The sequence below is a fragment of the Tympanuchus pallidicinctus genome, unplaced genomic scaffold, assembly GCF_026119805.1.
Source record: "Tympanuchus pallidicinctus isolate F22 unplaced genomic scaffold, pur_lepc_1.0 scaffold5, whole genome shotgun sequence".
Taxonomy (NCBI): Eukaryota; Metazoa; Chordata; class Aves; order Galliformes; family Phasianidae; genus Tympanuchus; species Tympanuchus pallidicinctus.
Window position 1 is genome coordinate 41156067 of NW_026294769.1, and position 23297 is coordinate 41179363.

Genomic DNA, 23297 nt, shown 5'->3' on the forward strand with positions numbered 1-23297 from the left:
CTCACAAAAACAGTCAGGACTGTACCTGTGTCGTCGGCCATAACACTGGTGTTCAATTTTCACCAAGTGAGCGTGTCGTTATCTCCAAAAGCTAACACCGAAGGCAGAATAAGAAGCGATTTATCCTCACTGTAGTCTTGCAACAGGAGCTGATGAGTTTCGTAAAGCTAGCTCAGCTGGAACCCGAAACTGGACCGAAGTGAAAACTCTCCTCCAAAAAATCTATTTTTAGAGCGGTTATCTTCAGGAGCCAAATGCTTTTCAGAACTCATATGGCAATCCCATTCTGACGACAATCAAATTCACTTGCGCCTCTTAACAGAGCACCCTGAGTAGCTGATCCTTTCCCCTCCCCTTAATCTCTCAACGTCACACATAGCAAATACAATCAAGCACGCTGCGCTGCATGCTGCTGCCATCCACAGCGCCTCACTGCCCGCACTCTGAGGGCGTTACATCTACCAGCATAAGCTGGAGCACAAGTCCGGACACACAGCCTGCCGGCTTGCATTTGTCAGCCTGGCCCACGCCCAAAGAACTTTCTCCACGCTGTCACTCCTCTAGCAGCTTCCCAAACTTCTGTGCAGACTGACTCTTTCCAGTTGGCTTATCACTCAAGAAAACAGCCCATTTCTGAAACGTAACAGTGAGTTTTGGAGTCCCTTTGAATTGATTATACATGTTGTTGCCAAGGAATTTTCAGATCAGAGCAGCTCCTCCAGAAGACTTCTTATTCGCTTCTAGCAGACTGAATGAAAGGGTTCTGACAATTTTGCCAAAGCCAAGCCTGTTTCCTCATAAGGCACCACATACTAGGCAAAAATTCTACTGCATATTCATAGAACCATAGAATCACAGAATCACTCAGGTTGGAAAAGACCTCAAAGATCATCAAGTCCAACCTCAACCTAACCAAACTACCCTAACTAACAACCCTCTGCTACATCATGTCTCTGAGCACCACATCCAAAAGATTTTTAAACACATCCAGGGATGGTGACTCAACCACCTCCCTGGGGAGCCTATTCCAGTGCTTAACAACCCTTTCTGGAAATAAGTTTTTCCTGATATCCAACCTAAACCTCCCCTGGTGCAACTCGAGGCCATTTCCCCTCCACCAGTCACCAGTCACCAGTGAGAAGAGACCAACCCCGCTCTCACTGTAAGCACCTTTCAGATATTGGAAGGGAGCAATAACGTCTCCCCTCAGCCTCCTTTTCCCCAGACAGATTCATTGAAAGCACCAGAGGTATTGATTTTGCTTTCTTTCCCCTTTCTCTTTCAAAACTCATACCACACCTCCTTCAAATTCTGAAAACATTCATGCTACTTTTTCAACAAGTGACCAGCATACCGTCCTTCTGCGCAAGGACCAGAAAAAGGAGAAAAAATAACAACATCATAATACATCTGTTTTAGCAAACTGTCCTTTTCCCACTCAAACAAGAAGCAGCTCCCTTTTTGTAGAAGAGTGTGAAATCAACTCCTGTCCAATTGGCAGCAGTCTTGATGAAAGCTTTACTATTTAGCACTTTGTTCTTCCTCTTTCGCCCTTCTTTAAAAATACAATAATAATTAAAAAGTGAAGCATTACATGTACAAGGTATTTGGAAAGCCATCATACATCTCCTTTGGTTTTTACAATCCAGTAACTAATCCCCAAACACAGTTCCCAACAGCTGCAGGCAGAACTCCAATAAGTTTAAGACTTTTCAAAGAGATGTGCAGGCAGATGTGTAAAGAAAGTGCAGGCAGATAATTCTATCAGTAATGTATCTTTTGAATACACCAAGGAGAACAGATGATTTAGGAAAGACCTCCTTGTTCCAGCAACACGTATGATGTACAACAGATTTACAAACAGAAGAAATTAAGCAAAGGTAAAAGCTCACTATGTATGGATAAATCAACAGCTTATTAAAGAGAATTGGTTTTAAGTGCAATAGTATGTAGTCTGTTGCATAAAAAAACATGTTGACAGGCATTAGATTAGGCAATTTATTGCCACTTCAATACAGCTGCACCATTTGCATATAGTGTATTTTACTACAAGTGGAGTCAGAGAGCATACAAATAATGTTGACAACCTGACATCATACATAGGTCGAAAGAGATTGCTTCAAAATTATTTATCAAGCTGAACATGTGTAAGCAGTTGCAGTACACCATTCTATTTTGTTTGCTTCAAAACAAAAGTATATTCTGGGATAACTGAACAGTGAATAGAATCAGAAAGAGGGAGGACAGCTGAAAAAATCATTTGAAATACGCACTACTGATCTGAGCTACCACACAAACACACACTGACCTTTAACCAAGTATCCACAGCTTTACATTGTGCCACTCAAAGCAAACGCACTACGAGAACTGATTCCAGAAATGGAAAACGCATTCCTCCCTGACAGGGAAGCTGCAACTAAAATTGAGAAAATGACCATAAAAAAGAAGATGGGCCAAAGGATTGCACAACTGTAACTCATCATGAACAACATGATTAACACATACTCTTCCACCTGTCTCTGTGGATGCTATAGAACGAAACACTCAAGTTAATGTAATTTTGTTTAGCATTATTTAAGAAAAATCTTAACTAAACAGATAATTAAAAACAAAGACTGGGATCAGTTCAGTCAGCAGTACAGACTTCTTGAATACACTTTATTCTACAGCATTGAAATGCTCTGAATTACTTCAGTGACACTCAAAAAACAGTATCACTCACATCACTTGTATGAGTGTTAGTTTGAAAACTATTTGCAAGAGAAATTTGCTATAACTGGTATGGTATAACTATGAACACTATTTTAATTTATTTGAGGAAAGCGTAACTGACCACTCGGGACACCACCTGATAGAGCTACCAAAGTGCAAGAAAGAGATTACAAGAGGGGAAAAAAAATAAACATGAACATAGAAATAATGACTGTTTCAAAGCACCAAACGTAGCTGTTCTGATGTATGTAATTATTTCTCACAGAGGTAGGAAAGAAGTATGGGAGCAGTTATGGATTATCACATGATGAGAAAGCTGCATACGAGAGCACAGTTACAAAAAATAAGAAAAAAACACGGTAGAATGAAAAACAACAAAGCAGTTCAACAGAAAAATACCTACAGTTAGCAAATCGGAAATAAGTTGTCAGAGCAATATAAAAAAGAGTGTGACAAATAAGCTAAGATATGTTACAATATAATTGCCCCACTACTAACAGATGAATCAGCAGCAGAGGACAGCCACATGCCCAGTTACTGCTTGACATTTTGCCAAATCATCTTTTCAAACACAATTAACAACTTAAACTAAAAAAATTCTTACAAACCATTTTCAACAATACAATCACAATTAATTACTTTGTACAGTTATTATTTTGAATGCGATCAGTAGCAAGTATTTTGAGTAATACCTATTAAAGAGAAGCTTACAGCATTCTCTGTAGTTCTCACTGTTCCTCCTCTTATTAAAATAGCTTTGTCAACTCAATACTGTGAGATAGATCAGCTATTTGTATATGAATATACACAAGCACATAATATAAACATACATATATATATACACACTTCTAATGTATGCGTATGTACATTTGCACCTTTTGCAATCCCACCTATAGCAGTGGAACTACGCAATCCTTCCAACCCAAACCATTCTATGATTCTATGATTTTTGGTGTGTATTTATTTTAAAATCTAGATTCAATAGGCATATATATTGAACTGATACACTCTGACAAATCTTCACATCATAACAACTACAAGTACACTACTAAGGTTGAAACTCATTTCATTACATATCTGGACAAATTGGACCTTGGCCCAGGGTCTGATCCAGCCTCGCCCTGACAGTCTCCAGGGACAGGGCATCAACCACATCCCTGGGCAAACTGTGCCAGTGTCTAACCGCCTTCACTGTAAAAGACATTTTCCTTATAACCCACCTCAATTTACCCTCTAGGAGCTTGAAGCCATTTCCCCTTGTTCTATCACCACAGACCCTGCTAAAGAGCCTGTCCCCTTCTTTCCTGTAGCTCCCCTTTAGACACTGACTGGCTCATGTCTGGCTTGTCATCCACCAGTACCCTGGGTCTTTTTTTTTGTCATCCCCCAGCTTGTATCAGTGAGGGTTGCCTTGATCCGGGTGCAAGACCTCACACTCGAATTTGTCGAACCTCATGAGGTTTGCCTTTGCCCAATGCTCTGGATGGCATCCCATCCCTCTGGTGCGTCACAGCTTGGTGTCATCGGCAAACTTACATTCCATTTAGGTACGAGGAGAGACAATATACTGAGCATTGTTAAAACTAAAACTTCTGTTGATGTGAAAAAGAAAATTTTAGGTAGGTAAACCATAAAATCTAATCAAGAATTCAGAATCAGATCACATCAGAATCAGATGACAGAGGATATTTTTTGAGACTTTAAATATTTACACTTTTACTTCTCTGTGCATATGTGTAAGGTACTGCTATTCAAAAGCATTGGGATATTCATTATCTGTACACTATGTATCAACTCTTTTTACAACTGCAGAAATGGACACAGCTGGAGAAAGGCAGTGCATCCAGAGTAGCATAAGCTGGAAGAATGCAGTAAGAGAAATTAAAGAAAGGATAACACAGTTAAGCATAAGCAGTAGGTGTGATTTGTTTTTACTCTAACAGCAACTACAAAATCTAACTCAGAGTGAACCACATGTTTTCCAAACACTCAACTGAAGATCTTGACTGAAGAGCTGAGTCTAATTAAAAGAAATCAAAGCTATGCAACAGTAAAAAATAAAATAAAATAAAGGCAGGAACAGTAGACTACAAGAAGAATCAATCCAGTGATCAAATTCTAAATAAGAGAAGGTCAGTATTTCTTAAAGTTCAGCCCACTGCTGAATATAAAGCTGTTATTGTTTGCTTTTTTTATATCATCAGCTATCTTTATGGTTCACAGGAAGTCCCACAATATTTAGAAGACTTATTTAGAAGAGTTGCAAGCTAAGAAAATTTGTTATTAAGGAATAAGAATTAACTAATCTTCAGGGGAAAAAAAAAATCAAGTACAAAACAAGACTTTGACCATTAACTGCCTGATTAAAATCACACCTTCCTTCTAGTTTTATTAATATCATTTAGTTATATTTATCTTGTGCTGGAGCACCTTCCCAATGGAGACTGGCTGAGTAAGTTGGAGCTCTTCAGCCTGGAGAACAGAAGGCTGTGGGGAAGGCCACAGAAGCCTTCCTAGACCTGAAGAGGGCCTACAGCAAAGCTGAGGAGGTACTTTTTATGAGGACACATAGCAACAGGACAAGGGGAAATGCCTTTAAACTGAAGGAAGGGTAGATTTAGATGTGGGTGGTGAGACACTGGAACAGGTTGCCCAGAGAGGTTTGTGGATGCCCCCTCCCTGGATGCATTCAAAGCCAGGCTGGATGGGGCTCTCTGGTCCAGAGCAAGGTGTCCCTGCCTACAGCAGGGGATTGGAACTACACGATCTTAAATGTCCCTTCCAAGCTCAACTGCTCAATTTACCACAAACAGTGAACAAAACCCAACTGTTTTGAACTTAAGTAATTTCTTCTTAGGCATACACAAATCAAAAACCAGAAAATTTATTGAGAAAGAAATCTACTTCTCATTTCATGTGTTTATTCTCTGAGGATTTAGGTTTTTTGCTTGTTTGTTTTTTAAATAAGTGCAGGTTTTCTTTCCAAGAATACAGTCACAAATTCAACACAGGAAGAAACTCTATACTATACACCATATACTAATTATGCCCTTTGAGCTTGTACAGTTTTGTTAAAACTTCTCAGAGGCACTTTTTGAAAATACAGCACAACAGTGAGTTCTACTTGCAGTAGCAGCCCTCCACTTCTCACTGACGTTTGGAGAGCCCAGCTGTTTGCCAACATAGGAAGCTGCTGCAGTTAGCAACTTTTCTTGGGAGTTCTGTTTAAGCAAGAGTAAATGTTGAAGTCAGAGGAGGTAAAAATGAATACAGAGATGTGCACTAATAAGAAAAAATTCTGGAGCCACATCTGTTCTTCTGTAAAAGATCTAGAAAGATGATCAATGTCAAAAGTTAGACAATTTTAGGCTGTGTTTTTCTTTTGTTTTTCCTCTCAGAAGACACTTCAGAATAGTTCTTCAATTAAAATTTATTACACACATATGCATCCCTGCATCCTGCTTAAGTAACTAGTAATGACACTGCATACAACTTGATGTGTTTAAAGCAATATTTAACACAGCTACCACATACTATCTGAATAGTTCAGATCAGATTGCATTTCTTTTAAAGCTTTTCCCCGCAAAGTTATTGACAGTAGGATTAGAGAATCAGAAATTGAGGAAAAAAATCTTTGATAAAAGACGTTAAAAATATCTTATTATCTATTTACCAGACCTATATACATATAAATAGAAAAGTAAACCTTCCTACACTCAATGGTATTTTTCAAAACTATAATGATTCTTCTCAAATTTGTATTCATACGGAAACAAAACACAAAATGTACGTCCAAAACTGAGCTTAGAACTTTTCACTTGCAATTTACTTGATTCAACCTTCATTTTCAAACCCATTTAACTCTCTCCTCCTCTTTCAAGCCAACTTCTGAAGTTCTTTTATATTTGAAACACAATTCAAGGTTAAGACTATGAGCATAGAAAGAAATTGTAGCATCTCAGTACAGACTCAACATACCTGAGCTGTATTTATAACACTGATGAGGAGAAATTAGATCATCAGTACAATTAAAAAGAGAATTAATGATTCTTAGTATTTTGATCAGTTGGCTCTCTCTCCCACAGAAAATTTGGAGACAGCTAAAATTGATCACTCAAATACAAGCAACAAAGATTTACAAGTATACAATGTGGCCAATATTCCTATATAATTACAAGGTTAATTACATATTTGGTTGTATTTAGAGCAGAGTTCAGGAAAGGTAACGTGAAAGAAATGCAAGAAGTATTTAAGTCCATGATGTACAAATTCTGCTGGTGGTGACCTTTATAAAAGGCTTCTATTACATAAAGTTTCTATTACATAAAGTTGAAACTTCTCAACTTTGCATATTGGTATTGCTGGTATTAATTTTAGTTTCTTTTTTTCCCTTGTTCCATTTTCCTGTTCTGTAATGTGGGTCATATCAATTTGTTTTAGCAATGAGTCCCAGTTAAGACACAAAGGAAATAAACCAGATGATGTAGTTTTCTCTCAATTACTTTTTCCATAGTTTGAAGGAGTTTTAAAAATAACCCAATAAAACTCTAGTTGCCAGGCTACAGTCTACAGTTCTGCTATGCACTGCATTCATGGAGAGGAAAAAACAAAAAAGCACATTTAAAAATCTTTTTTAATGCCTGAAACTTAGCGAAGTTTAAAGTCTGATTTAAAATAAACTGAATTAGGTATAGCTTCACAGAGGTGGAATGCAACTGCAATTCCTACAGAATTCAAAAGAATTTGTAGGTGTTTCATACCTACAGTCATGGCATTTTGCTTGGATAAGCAGTTTTACAACAATGTTATTAGAACGTATCAGTTGCAGTAGCAACCATATTTTCAAGTGCTTAAGAAGATAGAACTGTTTCCTTCACCTATGGAAAGAATGTGTTTCACAGTTACAAACCATTACCTCAACTTCCTTAGATAAAAACAAAAGCCCCAACTTACAGAAAAAAAAAAAAAAAAAAAAAAAAAAAAAAAAACCACCCAAAAAACCAACATACACTATTGTAAAAAGAGATAAAGTGAGAAATTTTACATCAGTAGTTATTCTAAATGAATCAGAACCTCAGGAATTAAAGTTACAAAATAAGGAAACCACTACTACTCCTTTTGAAGTTTCTATACATGAAGTCTTCAAACAACTTGATAGCACTTGTTATACTGGTTAAGCACATGCATGGTAATGGTGCAATCACTAATGAAGGAGATAGAAAAGCTTGTTTCATTTGAGAAGTTCTAACAAGGCTGAACCACACGCATTCCAATCTGTTCAAACTTGGTATATAAATACCAGCATAATTCATTTACAGTTTGTGTAAAGACATAATGTTACAAGTTATGATTTGCACTTCAAACATATCTCAAAACCTTTCCATGCAAAGAGCTAGTCTGTAGAATGCGGTTAAAAAAAATATTGCTGCAGGCTGTCACACAGATTACCAGTTTGTGATCTTCAGCAGGAAAGAACCTCTCAGGGTAAATCAGAAGTTCACTGCACAAGTTCTCTACAACGAAGAATTCAATGTAAGAATTAGCACAGGAACACTTATTACATGTTATGAAAGTGATTCAAAATGGGTCCTGCTGAAAAGGAATGGTTCACTTGTTTCTTTGTTGCTGTTTTATAAAAGCATTTTCAGTCCCAAGAAACAGCAATATTGAAGTCCCACCACTTCATGCATTTCATAATTAAAGATGATTTTAAGACACATATACATATTAAGACACATATATACATATATTAATTATTTAGCCATCACTCAGCATGTCAAGCCAGACTGTCCACCTTCCATCTAAATCCAAGCGCAAGGTGCTGCACCTGGGTTGAGGCAATTCCAGATATGAAAGCAGACTGGGAGACCTCACTGAGAACAGCCCTGCGGAGAAGGATTTCAGGGACCCAATGAACAAAAGCTGGACATGAGCCAGCAGTGTGCTCTTGCTGCCCAGAAGGCCAGCAGAACCTTGGGCAGCATCAGAAGAGGTGTGGCCGATAGGGACTGTCCCTCTCCGCTCTACCCTCATGAAGCCCCAGCTGGAGAACTGTGCCCAAGCTCGGGGCCCCCAGTACAGGAGGGATGTGGAGCTGTTGGAATGGCTTCAGAGGAGGGTCACAAAGATAACCGACAGGGCTGGAGCACCTCTCCTAGAAGGACAGGCTGAGGGAAGGAAACTGGGCTTGTTCAGCCTGGAGAAAAGAAGGCTCTGGAGCAACTGCAGCATTTCAGTAATTAGAGAGAGCTTCTAAACAAGAGCGAGACCAACTTTTGACATTGTCTGACAGCAATAGGACAAGAGAGAAACAGAAGTGATACTAAAAGGAGCTTTGAACTTAAAGAGGGGGGATTTAGGTCAGAAGTTAAGGAGAAATTTACTCAGAGGGTGGTGAGGCACTGGAATGCACTGTCCAGAGAAGCTGTGGATTTCCCATCCCTGGAGAAGCTCAAAGTGCAGATTCAATCTCACCCTGGACTGTCAGTCTAGCCTCATTACCAGAGCTCATTAATCAGACAGGAAACTTGCAGGTGCATTCCCAAAGCGACTGCTGAAAACTGAGAAAATACACTTCAGCCTTTCATGCCTCTGATACTGTTGGTGATACTTTAGTTCACAGAATCACAGAATAGTTCTCCACCCTTCATTTTAAAGAAGCTCTACCTCCAGACACTATTAAAAAAAGTTACCTCTCCTATTATACCATGTAAACTCTTAATGAAATGTTGAGAAAAATATATGAACACAGGCATCTTTTTGGATGTAAAGCACCAAGCTCCTCCACGTTTAAAGCACACCAAATAGCAGTTTTTGTCCCACAGTGACTTACTGCATACAGCTAACATACGTCAGAAAGCACAAAGCAAGTCTGAGATTTCTACCTACACTAGATCAGAAGAAGCTAAACTTTTCTTAATGTTTTTATTACACATCAGCATCTCAGAAGGCTGGATGAGTTATTTCTCAAGGGAAAAAACACAGACACAGGAAAGGTAAAAGGCTGTGTTTGTTTTCATGTGAGTGCTGGTACACCTGGGTATCCATTTTAAAGCTCAAAGTCATAACAAGACAAGAAATCCAAATATCAGCCAGTATGGAGAAACGACTGACATACTGTGTGCAAACTGATTATTTTGCATTGCAGAGTGATGTCCATAGTCCATCACTGTACCTTTCCATAACTAACAGCACACTGAAAGTTTCATACAGATAGATCTAAAAGATGACAGTGCTGAACTGAAAAATCCACGTGAAGTTTCAGAAGAAATGTTGTGAAGATAATGGACAAAACAGACATCAAAGCAACTTGAGCAGAAGAAAAAGAAGTGTGATATGTGTAACTGATGAATTTTCTCTGCAAATCAGATAAATTAAAAAAAAAAAAATAAATAAAAGAGTCCTGCACAAAGAAAGTACAGTATAATGCAGTCTTTGCAATAGAGATGAAATAAAATATGAAAGTTCATGCAAATCAATATGCACAGGCTGCCTGGCAGCCTGGTCTTGTGGTTGGCTTTCCTGCACATAGCAGAGCGGTTGAAACTAAGTGATCATTGTGGTCCTTATCAACCCAGGCCATTCTATGATTCTATGAAATACCTTCATAGCAGCGATACTGTTAACTAAAAAAGGAATTAACATTAACACAGAATTGCATTTGGATCAGGACATCAGGTCAACTGAAAACAAACAAATAAAAAAAAAGGTTAAAAAAAAAATACCCAGACAACAACAAGAGGATGAAATTAATGGACTCTGGACTTTCAGATGAATAAAAAGAAGTGAGATGCTTAGGAACAGAGTCGCATTTGGAAATACAAGGACATGGTTCAAAAAAGGAGTAGTAAAAATCAAACATCTTCTGGGGTCCTGCAAGGAAAAGTAGGGTATATCAGAAGGTCATCTCAATTGCTGCTATAGAGATTAAGATGTACAGCTTGGAGACAGAGAACTTACAGAAGCAGTAATTTGGTTTTAATACATTGAGAAAATAAGAATGCAATTACCTATAGGAACAGACAATGTTTTGTGCCACAAATGTGTTTTTTGTACTGTGTCTAACTTATTAGAGAACTAGCCTCCCACTCGAGCCCTGTTTCACTCACAAAGGTTAAATTTCCTCTGGAGAATACGGACTTATTACAGTTTAGCTGCCAGCTGCCACAACCTAAGCAACATGAGCTAGAGGGATTTTTTTTATAGTTTTTATCACGACTGCCACAAGGGAATGTTTTCCCACCTTCTTCCAGAGGCAATTCAAAGTAAACACTATAGAAGCTTGATACTATATCACTGGTAAAGTAGCTAAGGCTAGGAAACATCTGCATGATCTATGAAAAGAAAATCAAGGATTTTTATTTTTTTTTTAAGTGTGCATACATATGTTAGTCATGTTTCCATTCAAGCACTGTGCAAATTATTATATTTAAACACATTTTACAAACAAAACAGGTACAGAGCATAAAATTCTTAATATGCCATCACATAAACTAGCATCACGGAAGTGACACATTAGAAATTGCATTTTTAGTTCTGATGTCAAACCTTCCTCCACCCAAAACACAAAACTACTAAGAAGACAGACAGCAAGTACTGCATAACTATGGGACCAGTGAGATATAGATTTAAGTATCACCTTAAGTACTATAAGAGAAAATACAGCAGCATATCACAGAACGGCCAGGGTTGGAAGGGATCTCAAGGATCATGAATCTCCAATCCCCCTGCCACATGCAGGGCCACCAACCTCCCCATTTAATACCAGACCAGGCTGCCCAGGGCCCCATCCAACCTGGCCTTGAATACCTACCTCTAGGGACGAGGCATAATCACATGAAGTTAAATCTCTTAGCAGCACTACGCTTAATTCCACAAATAAATACGGCCTATAACATTACTCAGACTTTTTCATCCATCTGTATTTTGAAAGCAGTTGTGTTGCTGATCCTCACTCTTACTGGAAGGCTTCTTCAAAGACACCTGCTAATGCCCCAGGTATTTCCAAATTTCCTGCCTTGTGAAATTTGAGTTAATTCAAGGCCAAGTGATACTTTATTGCACTTCTGACATTTCAACAAAACTTAAGACAGTTACATGAACGTTCCACTTAGTTCTATTTCAGACCTAATCTACCCATAACATTACCGTCAGCATCTCCTAACGTAGAAACCTCGAAGCAGATTACTGCATTCATATTCAGGCATTGCACAGAGTTCAAGATGCACTGTAAACTTCGTGGTTTCAGAGCTGTGAGCAATGGTGTGGCAAAGAGCCTCATCCTCACCCACAAGTAGTTGTGAAAGTGAGTACCAGCAAACTGCCTCAAGGTTGAGGTTTCCATGTCTCACAGTCTCAATTACCAGTCGGCTCAAAACTACAGAATGCTCCATGCCTGCTATAAAAATTCTGCTTCTCTCAGTGGTCTTTTATTCACCTGGGAGTCACCATCCATCACCTCTTTCTTCAGTTCCACTTATGAAAATGGCATCAGCCTCAAGCCTCAATTTTTACTCTTATCCAAAAGATTTTATCGAGTAGTAGCTGAAACTAGCAAAAGATTTGTCTAACTTTAAGAGGTCACATCTTAGGAGCCTGCCTAACACATTACTCATACTGCTACACCCCTCACTGACAACAGCAAATAAAGAATTCCCTGTGCAATTACACAAACCAGACAGCTCTTAATAATTTTTAAAAATATTTGATTTTACTTAGTCTGAAAATAAAAATCTACAGAATGCTTTCATGCTTATTCCCTGATAAAACCATTTTGAAAACATCATCCAATCTTTGAAGCAATATTTAAAATAACAACAGAACTGCTTGAGTCTCTGTAGTATTCAAAATTGTACAAGAAATGCATGTTCTTTACACATTATCATTGGAAATATGTTTTCAGCTTACTTAATACTGCAGATGAACGAGTAGCCCCACTCCAAGGAAAAAACATAATGCAGAGACTATTGCCCATGCCAGGAATTGAAAAAGGATAAAACGAAAAGCAACCACCCACTTCAGTTATCACTGTATATCATCTCTTTCATGCCTAAACAGCACTTGAAATCTTTTTCTCTCAATTCATCACGTGATAGATAAGCTAATCCTATGTAGTTCATCCCTCAACGAATATTGTCCTCCGTGTTACTGCTATACTGAAGGAGAAACAGACTGCTTCAGCACCACCTTCATCACACTCCATCCATCAACAGGGCTCAGAACCGAGTGACAGCGCTCAAACCCTCAGTAGGAGCATCTCCTCTACCTGCTGCAGTGCAGTGTCTGTGGAAGCAGACCTCCTTCTCCTCAGTCAGGCACGACCTGCTGTGCTGAGAGAACCTCGTGCACACAAGGCTTTCCCTGTCTAACCCACCAACACAACGCTAAGCAATTTATTAACTCAGATTTGGTGTAGCACTGCCGGAGGGGCAGCTCTCTCCGAAACACCTTCTGCTTGCACGTTTCCAGGATGACTCCTCTACCCTCCTGCACTCTGTAGAGCCATCGGGTCAGCTGATGCACCTGTAACAGATCCAGCACCCTCAGACTGATGCTTCTGTGCACAGCAGCAGAAGGTGATGTTCCAAACACACACACAGACGACCGCACGCTCCACAGCAATCCCCACCAGGCACTTCAACTCCACCCCGGCCTCTGCAATAGGACCACCGATTCCTGAGACCCGCCCTGATCCATTCAAAGGACCTCTCCGGAGTCGCCTAGGCCACGTCTCGCCTCCGCCTGAGCTCCATAGCAGAGGAAGGCCGGGACGGAGCGCCGGACCCCCACCCCCCATCCGCCGCTACCCATCCAGACAACGCAGCCCCACTCACCTCGCTTAGAGCCGGGGCCGGGAGTGCCGCCGGTGCCCTTGGAGCCCTTGCGGGAGGCCATGGCGCCTCCTGTCAGGTAACGTGGGGCGGGGCTAGACCGGGAATGAGTCAGGAGCCGCCGCCGCCCGAGCGCTGCGTGCGGGAGCGCCGGCAGCCTCCGCGGCCAAGCGCCGGGCACGCCCCCTTCCCTCCCGCCCGCAGCCTCCAGCCAATGGCGGAGCGCACAGGGCGACGGGGCGTGCCCTCTCTCTGCGCCGATTGGCTGCGAGGCGGAGGGGTCGGGCAGAGCGGTTGCGTGAGGGCTGCGCGTGTCCGCCACGCTCCCCGTCGCCGGCGGCTTTGAACGTGGCAACATGGAAGCGGGGCGGCCTCTCGCGAGGCTTCGCTGGGAGCGCGCGGAGCTGAGGGCGGGGTCTTACTTTGAGGGGTGGGGGTGGCGGGGTCTTGCGTGGCTGCGGTGGTTGAGCGTTGTGCTTTGCATTCTTCGGGTGTTTGTACCCCACTCTGCCGGCCGCTAAATGCCCGAATTGTGGGCAATATCTTGTTAAAAGCATGAATTATTAAGTGGTTAAGCGTGCAGGTAGCACCTCTTCAGCTCAACTGGGAAAGCAGTTTGGCACATTACATCTACGAGTAAGTTCTCAAACAGGCTTACGAGCCTTTGGAGTGTTTCAGTCTGTCATAAGCGAGCCTTTTTTTTTTTCCACAGAAATTCAGGTTGTTTCTTGTTACTCAGTGGTTTGGTGTAATGGTAAATTGCATCTGAAATGAAAGCAAACTCACCTTTGAGCCCTGAGTGTAAACATGGTGTTTTAGCCTGAAGCAATAAATTACCGAGCAGAGTTAATTGGTTATTCTCTATGAGATTGAACGTAGATGCTTCATCCTGTGGCAGAATGGCAGCATGGTCCTTTAGGAGTAAAGGTGATTCCACAAGCATCAATGTGAAGCCTGTTCCGTGGTGTCATTTTCTCTAAAAAAGCCAAAACCTTGTTTTTCACACTGTGTGGAAGGAACTGATGTTTTGGAGACGTGCTCCTTTCATCTGGCAAGGCTGGAACTGGCAAACAAATTCAGAATGTTCAGGAGGAGCAGACAGAACCCCCTAGCATGTACAGTTTGTCACAGATATGCTATTGGGGACAACAGCTATCATTCCAACAGCTGGCAATATACAATGCAAGGAAAAAAAAATCGTTCTAAAGACAGCGATTGGAAATTGACAATTTTTCATTGTGCTTATTTAAAAAGATAATAGGAAAAAAAAAAACTAAACTGCATGCATGACTATTCTCATATGTGGTGGATACTATCAAAAAGGAAGGCAGTTTCCTGTGATTAGTGTGGGATGCAGCTTCCTGGAGCTGTGCTATAGGAACTGGCCTTCTGTTAAGAGATATGAAGAACGAGTAAGCAATTAGGTGAGTTATTTACTGCGGAACAAACTTGTAACTGTAAATAAGCTGTAAAATTCCTACTTCTGTTTTAGTGGTATGCAGATGCCAGCATTTAGGTGCTGGCGTAGTCAGTGTCTGCTTGTGCTCTCCTCCATCCAGGTAGGCTCTTGCAGAAGAATTAAAGCATACATACCAAGGTTCGACTATTTAGAGCTACTCTGTATCTTTGTTCTGATCTCCAGCATTCTGCATCACATTGTGTTTCAAAGGTTTCTGGTGACTTCCTGTAGCATCAGAAAGCCAATGCTCAGATAACTCTAAACAAATGTCAAAGGTATGAGGAGATGCAATCTTGCTGAGATGAGAGAAACTTTCCTTGTATTCTTGCCTAATTCTGATCACATACTTTAAATCTGATTGTGAAGCATGGCTGTAGAATAAACAGCCTTTCAGGTCAAGTTAGCAGAAAACATTAGTGCTGGTTTCCCTGTTGTGGAAGCATGTGGTCCATATTTTGCTATTGGAGATGCTTGGGACAGCTTGGTATGGCTTATTCTTGAGTCAGAAATGCTTGATTTAAATGTGTTGGAGTGACTGTTGCAAGAAATAGCATGGTAGTCCCTCTGTTTCTACATTTCAGTTGCAATGTAACACGTTAGATCAAGTTTTAAATGTAATTTTAGGATAGGTAATGGAGTGAAAAGCAAACTGAATGCAGGTATGTGAATGTGTGTGGGTCTGGCTTGTCTCAGCTTTCAATCTGCTTATTTCTTTTAAAGCTAAATTTTGGTAGTTTGGTTGATGGTGATAGAATACAGTAATCCACAGGAAGATAAATATTGTATTTGTAGGAGGAAATAAGACACTAAAACAATGAAACAATGAGGAAGTTTATAAAGCAAAGGTGAAAAGAAGAGAAGAGAAAAAGCCGGAGAAAAAAAATTAGAATAAAACCAGAAATTAAGTAATGAAGGCAGCTGCAGTGAGTTGGAGTTTCTCCAATTGGATCATTTAAAGCAAAAAAATAAAAAACCTTTCCTGTTGACAAGAACTGCATTTACCTCAAATACAAAATGTCTTAATAGGCTGCTGATTGAGACTACAGATAAAGAAAAGTTATTCTGCATAACATAAATTATAGTATTGCTTTTACTTTGCATTTACTTTCCATAAGTACTTCTGCATTAATGCTGTCACAGCTGTTTTGAGGCTGAATTCCTTTAACAGAGCAGTGACTCTGCAGTTTGATGGAAAGAAGCACATCCGAGGTGATAAGTAGAAGCAGCAATGAAATAATTACATAGAGGAGGACTCTATCTCTAATTTCCAAATTTCTAAAAGAAGCAGAAATATACAACTGGCCTGCAGCAGGGAGAAGAGATGCTAAAAGATGAGGCATGATGAATTTGAAAAACCACAAAAAACAAATGTGACACCTGCTCAAAACAAACATTAATTTAGCCCAGCATTTTTCTCTTCTCACAGATACAGAAAAAAAAAAAAAAAAAAAATTAAATTGACCATCATCTGTACCAAACTTGCTGTAGTTTGCTGATTTTTCACTCACATGCTATATTGGTAGTTTTATTTCCATTCATGATTTCTATCAAATTCTTATAAAAAGCCCTGAACGTATCATAAAGGTATCTGTTACTCTTTTACAAGGCCATTATGTGTCATTATGAAAAAAAGTAAACAGACGTTAATTGAAGGCTTAGACAACATGCCTTTATTCTGTTGGTGATTCTGAGCTATGTTATGTAAATGTTTTCCATTCAAACTGAGTTACAGTTGTCCACTGAACTATGTACATTTCTCATAATTAGTTCAGTTTCAATTAATCATTAAGGGAAAGGCAATTTTCCAGCTAGAGGAAACAAGCGTATTTATTACAGTGCATTGCAGTATGAAGAACTGGAGAATTCTCAAATAGGAAATTCTCAGGATGGATGTATTAAAAAAATGAAAATTAAAATAAAATAATAATAATAATAAAAATAAATAAAAAATATGTTAAAAAATCCCTGATACCGTCTGAGATTTTTGATAGTAGATGTTGGCATTTTTCCTAACTGGTAAGTTAACTGAGCACCCTGCTAGACAATTGATGTTTCTGGCAGCTGACTTTTAGATCAAAGAGGGTGATGCACAAGTTTTGGTGTTTGTTTTCTGGTTTATCAAGTAATCTGCTGATCATCTTTCTGGTTTCTAATGCTGCAGGAAATGCAGAGAACCAACACCCACTTCTCTGTATTTATCTGTCAGTATTCACTAACCTCTTATAGACAAACAGAGACAGAAGTTTTGGGAAGAAGGGGAGGAAAGGGACAATTGAGTGTCTCAGTTACCTGAGCATCAACAACTATGCTGACTGGAGTGATCTTCCACCAGGTAAGCCTGTAAGCAAAGGAGGATATATTTGAGTTGGTAATTCTCAAGGAGGGATTTTCCTTTTTTTTTTCTTTTTAAATATTGTTTTTATTATAGAAGGCAACTACCTTGGAATGTTTTCTAAATAGGGACAGTGAAAATGGAATGTAGCCCTTTATTGAAGGGCAGTTCGGAAGGAATAATTATCCAAAATGTAGGAAGTTGAGCCAGGTGAAACATGTCTAATTCAAGCAAAGCTAAAGTTGAAGCAAAGTTTATTTTAAACTTGGTAAGGTTAAATGCAGACCTTTTTAAAGTCTGGGTCAAAAGCCTGTTTTTGCTCTCAGAAAAAAAGCATTGCCCCTCACAATGAGTAACAAAAACAGAATTTGACTTTTGGGTCAGTGCTGTGGCTTGACAATCTGGAATTTATAGCTATCTTGCTTGGCTCCTGAGAATCTTCCTGCAGATTTTGTCAGGTCTAATTTATCTAAATTCCCTGTGAGTATAATTATAGCTGAGAATTTCTCAGATTTCTCAGAACAAGTTTTTGAACTTGAAATTTAATCAAATCCTTTTGTTACATCAGTGTGTACCAACATGTGGATTTTATTCCTGTAGCATGAGAAGCTGAGAAGGGCAAAAGTTTCTTTGTATGCCTGTAAAAGTTACCTACGATATATGTTTTCAAAATTATCATCAGAAACTGGCCTTGAAAGAGCCTTAAGCTAGAAATAGTGCTTTTCAGATGGATTGTGAGCAACTGATAAATCTAACAGTGCTAAACACAGGTTATTCAGGTGTAAATACTAAAACAAACCAGCATTAGTATTAGAGAATCTTGGATAACAAACAAAATCACTATTGCAGTGGGAGCAGGAGAATGGAGCTTAGTTGATGATTACCAGCATGTGCTATGATAGCTATTACTGAAAACAGTAGAAAAAATAACCAACAGGAGAAGATACTTTACTGCCTGTGAACTGTCTGCTTCTTTTTCCAGAGACTTAATATTTTTAGTAATGAGCGCATGAAAACATCAAATTTATTTCTAGCCTGCAATCACATTTACTAAAACTGCTGTACAGACTACAGATAAAGTAGAGAAGCAGAGATATTGAAGGGATCATCTCTGTTGGGAGAAAAAAAAAGGAAAAAAGAAAGTTGATCTGAAGCTCTGGTGATGTGTTTTTTGGTTTTTTTTTGTTGTTTTTTTTTTGTTTTTTTTGTGTGTGTGTGTGTGTGTTTTCTGTTTTTTTTAAAGAAAGAAGTACTTCTCATAAATTAGGGCATCATTCCTGGAGGATGTGCAGATAGGAGCAGAAGCAGCAGTGCACTTATTAATTAGGTTTTTCTGCTGCATCATACTTTACTGAGAGTGACTGAGCAGCTTTCCAGAATTGATCCAGAGTATTCTTATCAAGTTATAATCAGCCACCATCTGTAGCTGCCGACCCCAAATGCCAGTTTGCTTTGCTTACCTCCACATTTTCTGATATACTAATCTATTGAATTTGGCACATTGGAAAACAAAACAGTGTGTTCTGGGAGCAGTAGAATACAAGATACCTAATTTGCTGAAGATTTCTTTCCTTTGTCTCTCAAATCCCTCTTCCACCTCAGCCTCAGTTGTTCCCAGCTTCTGCTAAGTGCTGATCCCTGTGGGATGTTCAGATAACATGTGCTATCTGATTAATACAGAGCTTTGTGACTGGCATGTTCTGGTATAGCTGGCCAATACATACTCGCTGATCAGTCAACCTGCTGGCAAATTAAAGAGCTACATTCTCTCTAATGAACTTTATTTATAAATAAATACCATTCAGGTTTCTTCAACATATAAAATGCATTGCAACCTTCATAAGCTTTTACGTACTTAATCTTTCCAGAAATAAAGCAGGTAAGCTTAACTGTATTTAAAATAATTGAAAAATTGAAAGCACCTGCAGAAAATAGGTGAACAATAGCTGCTGTTGGTAAAGACTGGAAGCAGTAGAGCTTTCCCTATGAGAGATCTTTTCAGCACAAAGCATTTGCTCACAGGTTCCTTCCTTGCAGGCAGTTTCAGTCTGGCTGTACGATCAGACGAAGGCAGTAAATAGGATGAGTAGTTTTCCCTTCAGAATTAGACTCTTTGCTAAAGCAGAACTGATCAGAACTCACTCACACCCATGGCTTTGCAAGTCATATCATCAGCACATCCTACAGCACAGACACATACTGCCAAAGGGATCTTCCTGGCCTTCGTAGTGTACTTGTGTCAAGGGCGAAAGTGAACACAAGAAACGCAGGATGCAACCTCAGTATGGTAGTATTGGTATATCGGATAGCACTAGCCTTCCTGCGACTCCTATTAGCTCCTTCAATTGGCAAGGTGAAAAAATAAAACTTAAAGTTGATGTTTTCATTAAGTAACTTTTATTTTCATTTCTCTCTAAACGTATTTCTTTTCCAGTGAAATGTATATGGCAGTAGAAGAACTGTAACTTAATCATAGGATCTTGACACACCCATGACCTTACATTCGTTACGCAAGTGAATTTCACAGTTGAATTATTCCTCGTGTTTCATCCATTAATCTGTGGAGCCCAATGGTATGAATAGAACATGGACAGACCTGAGTGGAGTTGGCACTGTATGTTGATGCCTCCTTTGAGATAAATAATGATCTTTTTTTGGCATGTTTACTGTCTGGTTAGCTCTTGGTGCATTCCTATAAATAAGGTATTTGAATACTTCTTTTTTTAAGCTGTAATTTTTTTAGATGTTCAGCAATAAACATTTTCTGCCAGCTGTATGCTTTCAGGAGCTCGGCTTCAATTTCCCACAGGTATCTCTTTTCCTCCCACTGGAGCATAACGCTTTAAAGTCTCACTGTAAAGTCTTACTGTCTTGTCTTACTGTTTAAGTTCTCCTTAGATTTTTGATGGTGGGTGTCTCTTTGTCCTTCTTGTTTGTGTTTAAATTTTTCTGTGTATTTCACTATAATAGTTCCAGAAATTTCCATGAAAAAAATTACACTGTAAGGGACAAAAAAAAATTACGGAACAAAAAAATTACACTGTACTCTACTTACGCTGTAGGGAACCTGCTTTGGCAGGGGGGTTGGACACAATGATCTCTGGATGTCCCTTCCAACCCCTACAATTCTGTGATTCTGTGATACACTGGGCTGATACAATTTGTACATGGTTGCGCTTATTGACAAGTAAAACCTGATTTCTTGCAAGCTTTTCAAACTGAAAGAGCAATTGCTTCATCTGTTTAAAGTAATGGGCATGTTATTTGTTGTTTGGGTGTAACTTAACTCATGCAAACACTGAACTTTTAGCACAGCAGTGGATTATACGTAGGGTGTAGTAATCCTTTCCCCCTTCAGAGAGAGACAGGAAGATATATTTGGGAATCCGAAGAATAAATTCTGTGACATAGGAATGTGTGGTTACTTGTGCTTGATGTGACATAGCAAAAGCAGTTGAAGCAGACAACTGTTTCCAATAAAAATTGCTATTTTGTGTGATAATATTTCCTAAGAGGGCATTGATTTCCTCTATCAAAAGCTGCAAATAAATGGGTTGCAAATGTCTTTGACAATATGTAAGTAATTAATATTTGCTGTGGTGAAATATAAGCAATATTAGAGGTGTATGTATTAGGCCATCTGAACGGGGAAAAAGCAAAGGCTGAGTCCAAAATACAACCGAGGTGGGGAATGAGAGCCAGAGACAGTGGGAACAGGAAGTCTGATGGTGTTTGTTAGAGGCTATCTGGTCTTTGTGGCATGTAAAGCTGCCAGCTGCCAGTTCCACCTGGCAGATAGAATTAAATGCCTTCTTCTAGGCAGCAGTAGCAGTAACTTCCAACAAGTTGGGTATCTTGTAGGTGTGGTGGCCATGGTTGTGTTTCCTCTAGATAACGAAGAAAGACTTTGCTGTAAAAGTACACCGTCATCCTCAATGAAAAGTCTTCTGTTTCACAGGTGCATAGTATCAGTTGTACTGAAAGTTTTTTATTCACTATTAGTAATTCTTGTTACACCGTATGTGGCCCTTTATGCTGTTTGATGGTGTGAATTCCTTTTGAGGGAGCCCATCTTCTTGTGTGTTTGTATAGTTCTTAGCTTCTACAGAAATACCAATGAGAAACAACTCAGTGGAGTAATGGCAGAATCTGGCCTGTGGCATTGATTATCTTCTTCCTACATGAAATTTGTTAGTGTAGCTCCCGTAGTGGCTCTATGTGGCTCTATGATTGTGTCACAAAGAGTTGAATCATGCCAGCTCTAACCGGTAAACCTTACTGATTTATATCTGTGAAGTCTCTGGCCATAAGCTTGTAGCCTTCAAGTCATGTTAGCTGTTTTGGAACGTACTCTCCTGTGGAATCTTACAAGAAAACTGCCATTAAATCTTCCTTTAGTGTAAAAATGTCAATTTTCTATTATGCTTTTTCGTCAAAGTTTTTGTTTGTTTCTTTAATGCAAATTCAGTTACCTGTTCATAGTAGAATTTCCACTGACTTCTGTTTGGGAAGTCAAGCTTTAGATTTCTGATATTAGCTAATAAGTTGCTGTACAATCTGTGCCATTATCTGTTACTGGTAGGTGGAAGGCAATGCTGTAAAAACCCAATTACGCTGCTCTGTGAGATTTAAATGCAGATATGCAGGAAGATGGTAATATGAACCTACAACACCTATCACAAAACATCAACTGAACTAGTCAAGTGTTAAGTCTGATGCTGAAAAGAAGATATCTTATTTCAAGAACTTGTTTATTTTACTCATGACTGGGTAATAAAATGACATGAATGGTAATTCAGAAAAACAGCCCTGTGAACCTTTAATACTGGGTATGCTTGTACAATTGGAGCTATATAATTTTTTAATGTAAACATATTTGGACTTTGGCATGAAACGGGGTGGATGAGGAAGCCATGAAAGAGTAGGCAAGGAAGGGCAATGAGAGCAGAATTAGGGAATTTTATTTGCTGCAGTTAAGGGGATGAATATGAACTGACTAGTTCAATTTGCTCAAACCCATGTCAACTCCAAATATGTTTTGCTAAATGGTTTTAATTGTTCATAATTACATTTTTATAAAGTTTGATATGTGGGTATCACGAATACACAGTAGTAAACAGTTCTTAACTCCAATAACTTACTTTGCACAGGAAGAACAGGTAGTAAAAATGAAGAAAAGATGTAAAACACACGTGTACCCAAGATTAGTGTGATGTCAGCTGAAATGGTGTATCCATTGGCATCTTGTGGTGAGAGTTAGTGGTTGTTTGAAAATGGAAAATATTGGGATATTCAAAGGAGTGTTGGGACCACTGAAAATATTGGTATCCGACATGCTTATGGTCAGTGAAGCTGAGGAGATTGATTAGATTGATGGCCCTGTACTTTATTAATCCAAAACTATTAAAATACAGTTAATGTTCTGTTTGACAAGTAGATCCATCAGACTTGTTGATATGGCTATAGGATGTTGCTCTGACAAAAAGATGACAGGTGTTTTTCTTTCTCTTTCAGAAGTATTTTTTCTGTAATTTCATCTCACAAAATAGAGCAGCCTACAGGTGATGGATAGCCTCGCAAACAGCTGAGTTCATGTTTTGAACCCCTATTTATGCAGGTGTTCCTCCTGCAGCATCCAAATGTAGACCAGCTGGGGCTTCTTCATAGTAGGCTTCCATTTCCACTTGAGTTACCGAGAACAAAAGGATAGACCTTAATGCACTGGCAGAAATGTGCTGAGGTATCACAAGGGGGAAGAAGACCTGTGATCACAGCCTCTGTGAAGGCAGATAAGTTTTTGAAATGTTATTTATAAGAGAAGGGAAATTGCTTGCATCCTATCTCCACCTGGAAGATCATTGTCCAGACCCATGGGGAGAAACTACGCAGTGGCCAAGTGAAACCACAGATTCCTTTGCTTGCCTCAAATGTCTTCTTGCAGACAGATCTGCCCACTTCTAGCTTT

At 39.3% G+C, this 23297-nt stretch overlaps 1 protein-coding gene and 1 long non-coding RNA gene across 10 annotated transcripts in view; one reads left to right on the forward strand and one right to left on the reverse strand.

The window, feature by feature from the left end:
* Nucleotides 1–13719, reverse strand: part of ASPH (aspartate beta-hydroxylase) — a 102097-nt gene extending 88378 nt beyond the window's left edge. For 6 of the 9 annotated variants that reach the window (XM_052704481.1, XM_052704488.1, XM_052704487.1 and 3 more), the window contains exon 1: nucleotides 13545–13719. In XM_052704481.1, the coding sequence (XP_052560441.1) occupies nucleotides 13545–13605 (61 nt within the window). In that variant the 5' untranslated portion in view covers nucleotides 13606–13719. Of the gene's footprint in view, nucleotides 1–25; nucleotides 455–8160; nucleotides 8226–13544 lie in introns of those variants that run through there. The other 3 variants (XM_052704486.1, XM_052704482.1, XM_052704485.1) reach the window with 3 other exon arrangements.
* A 282-nt stretch (nucleotides 13720–14001) lies between these two features.
* Nucleotides 14002–22420, forward strand: LOC128091398 (uncharacterized). Its single transcript, XR_008211389.1, has 3 exons — nucleotides 14002–14177; nucleotides 17162–17332; nucleotides 19767–22420. It is a non-coding gene; the product is annotated as an uncharacterized LOC128091398 (long non-coding RNA).
* The last annotated feature ends 877 nt before the right edge of the window (nucleotides 22421–23297 follow it).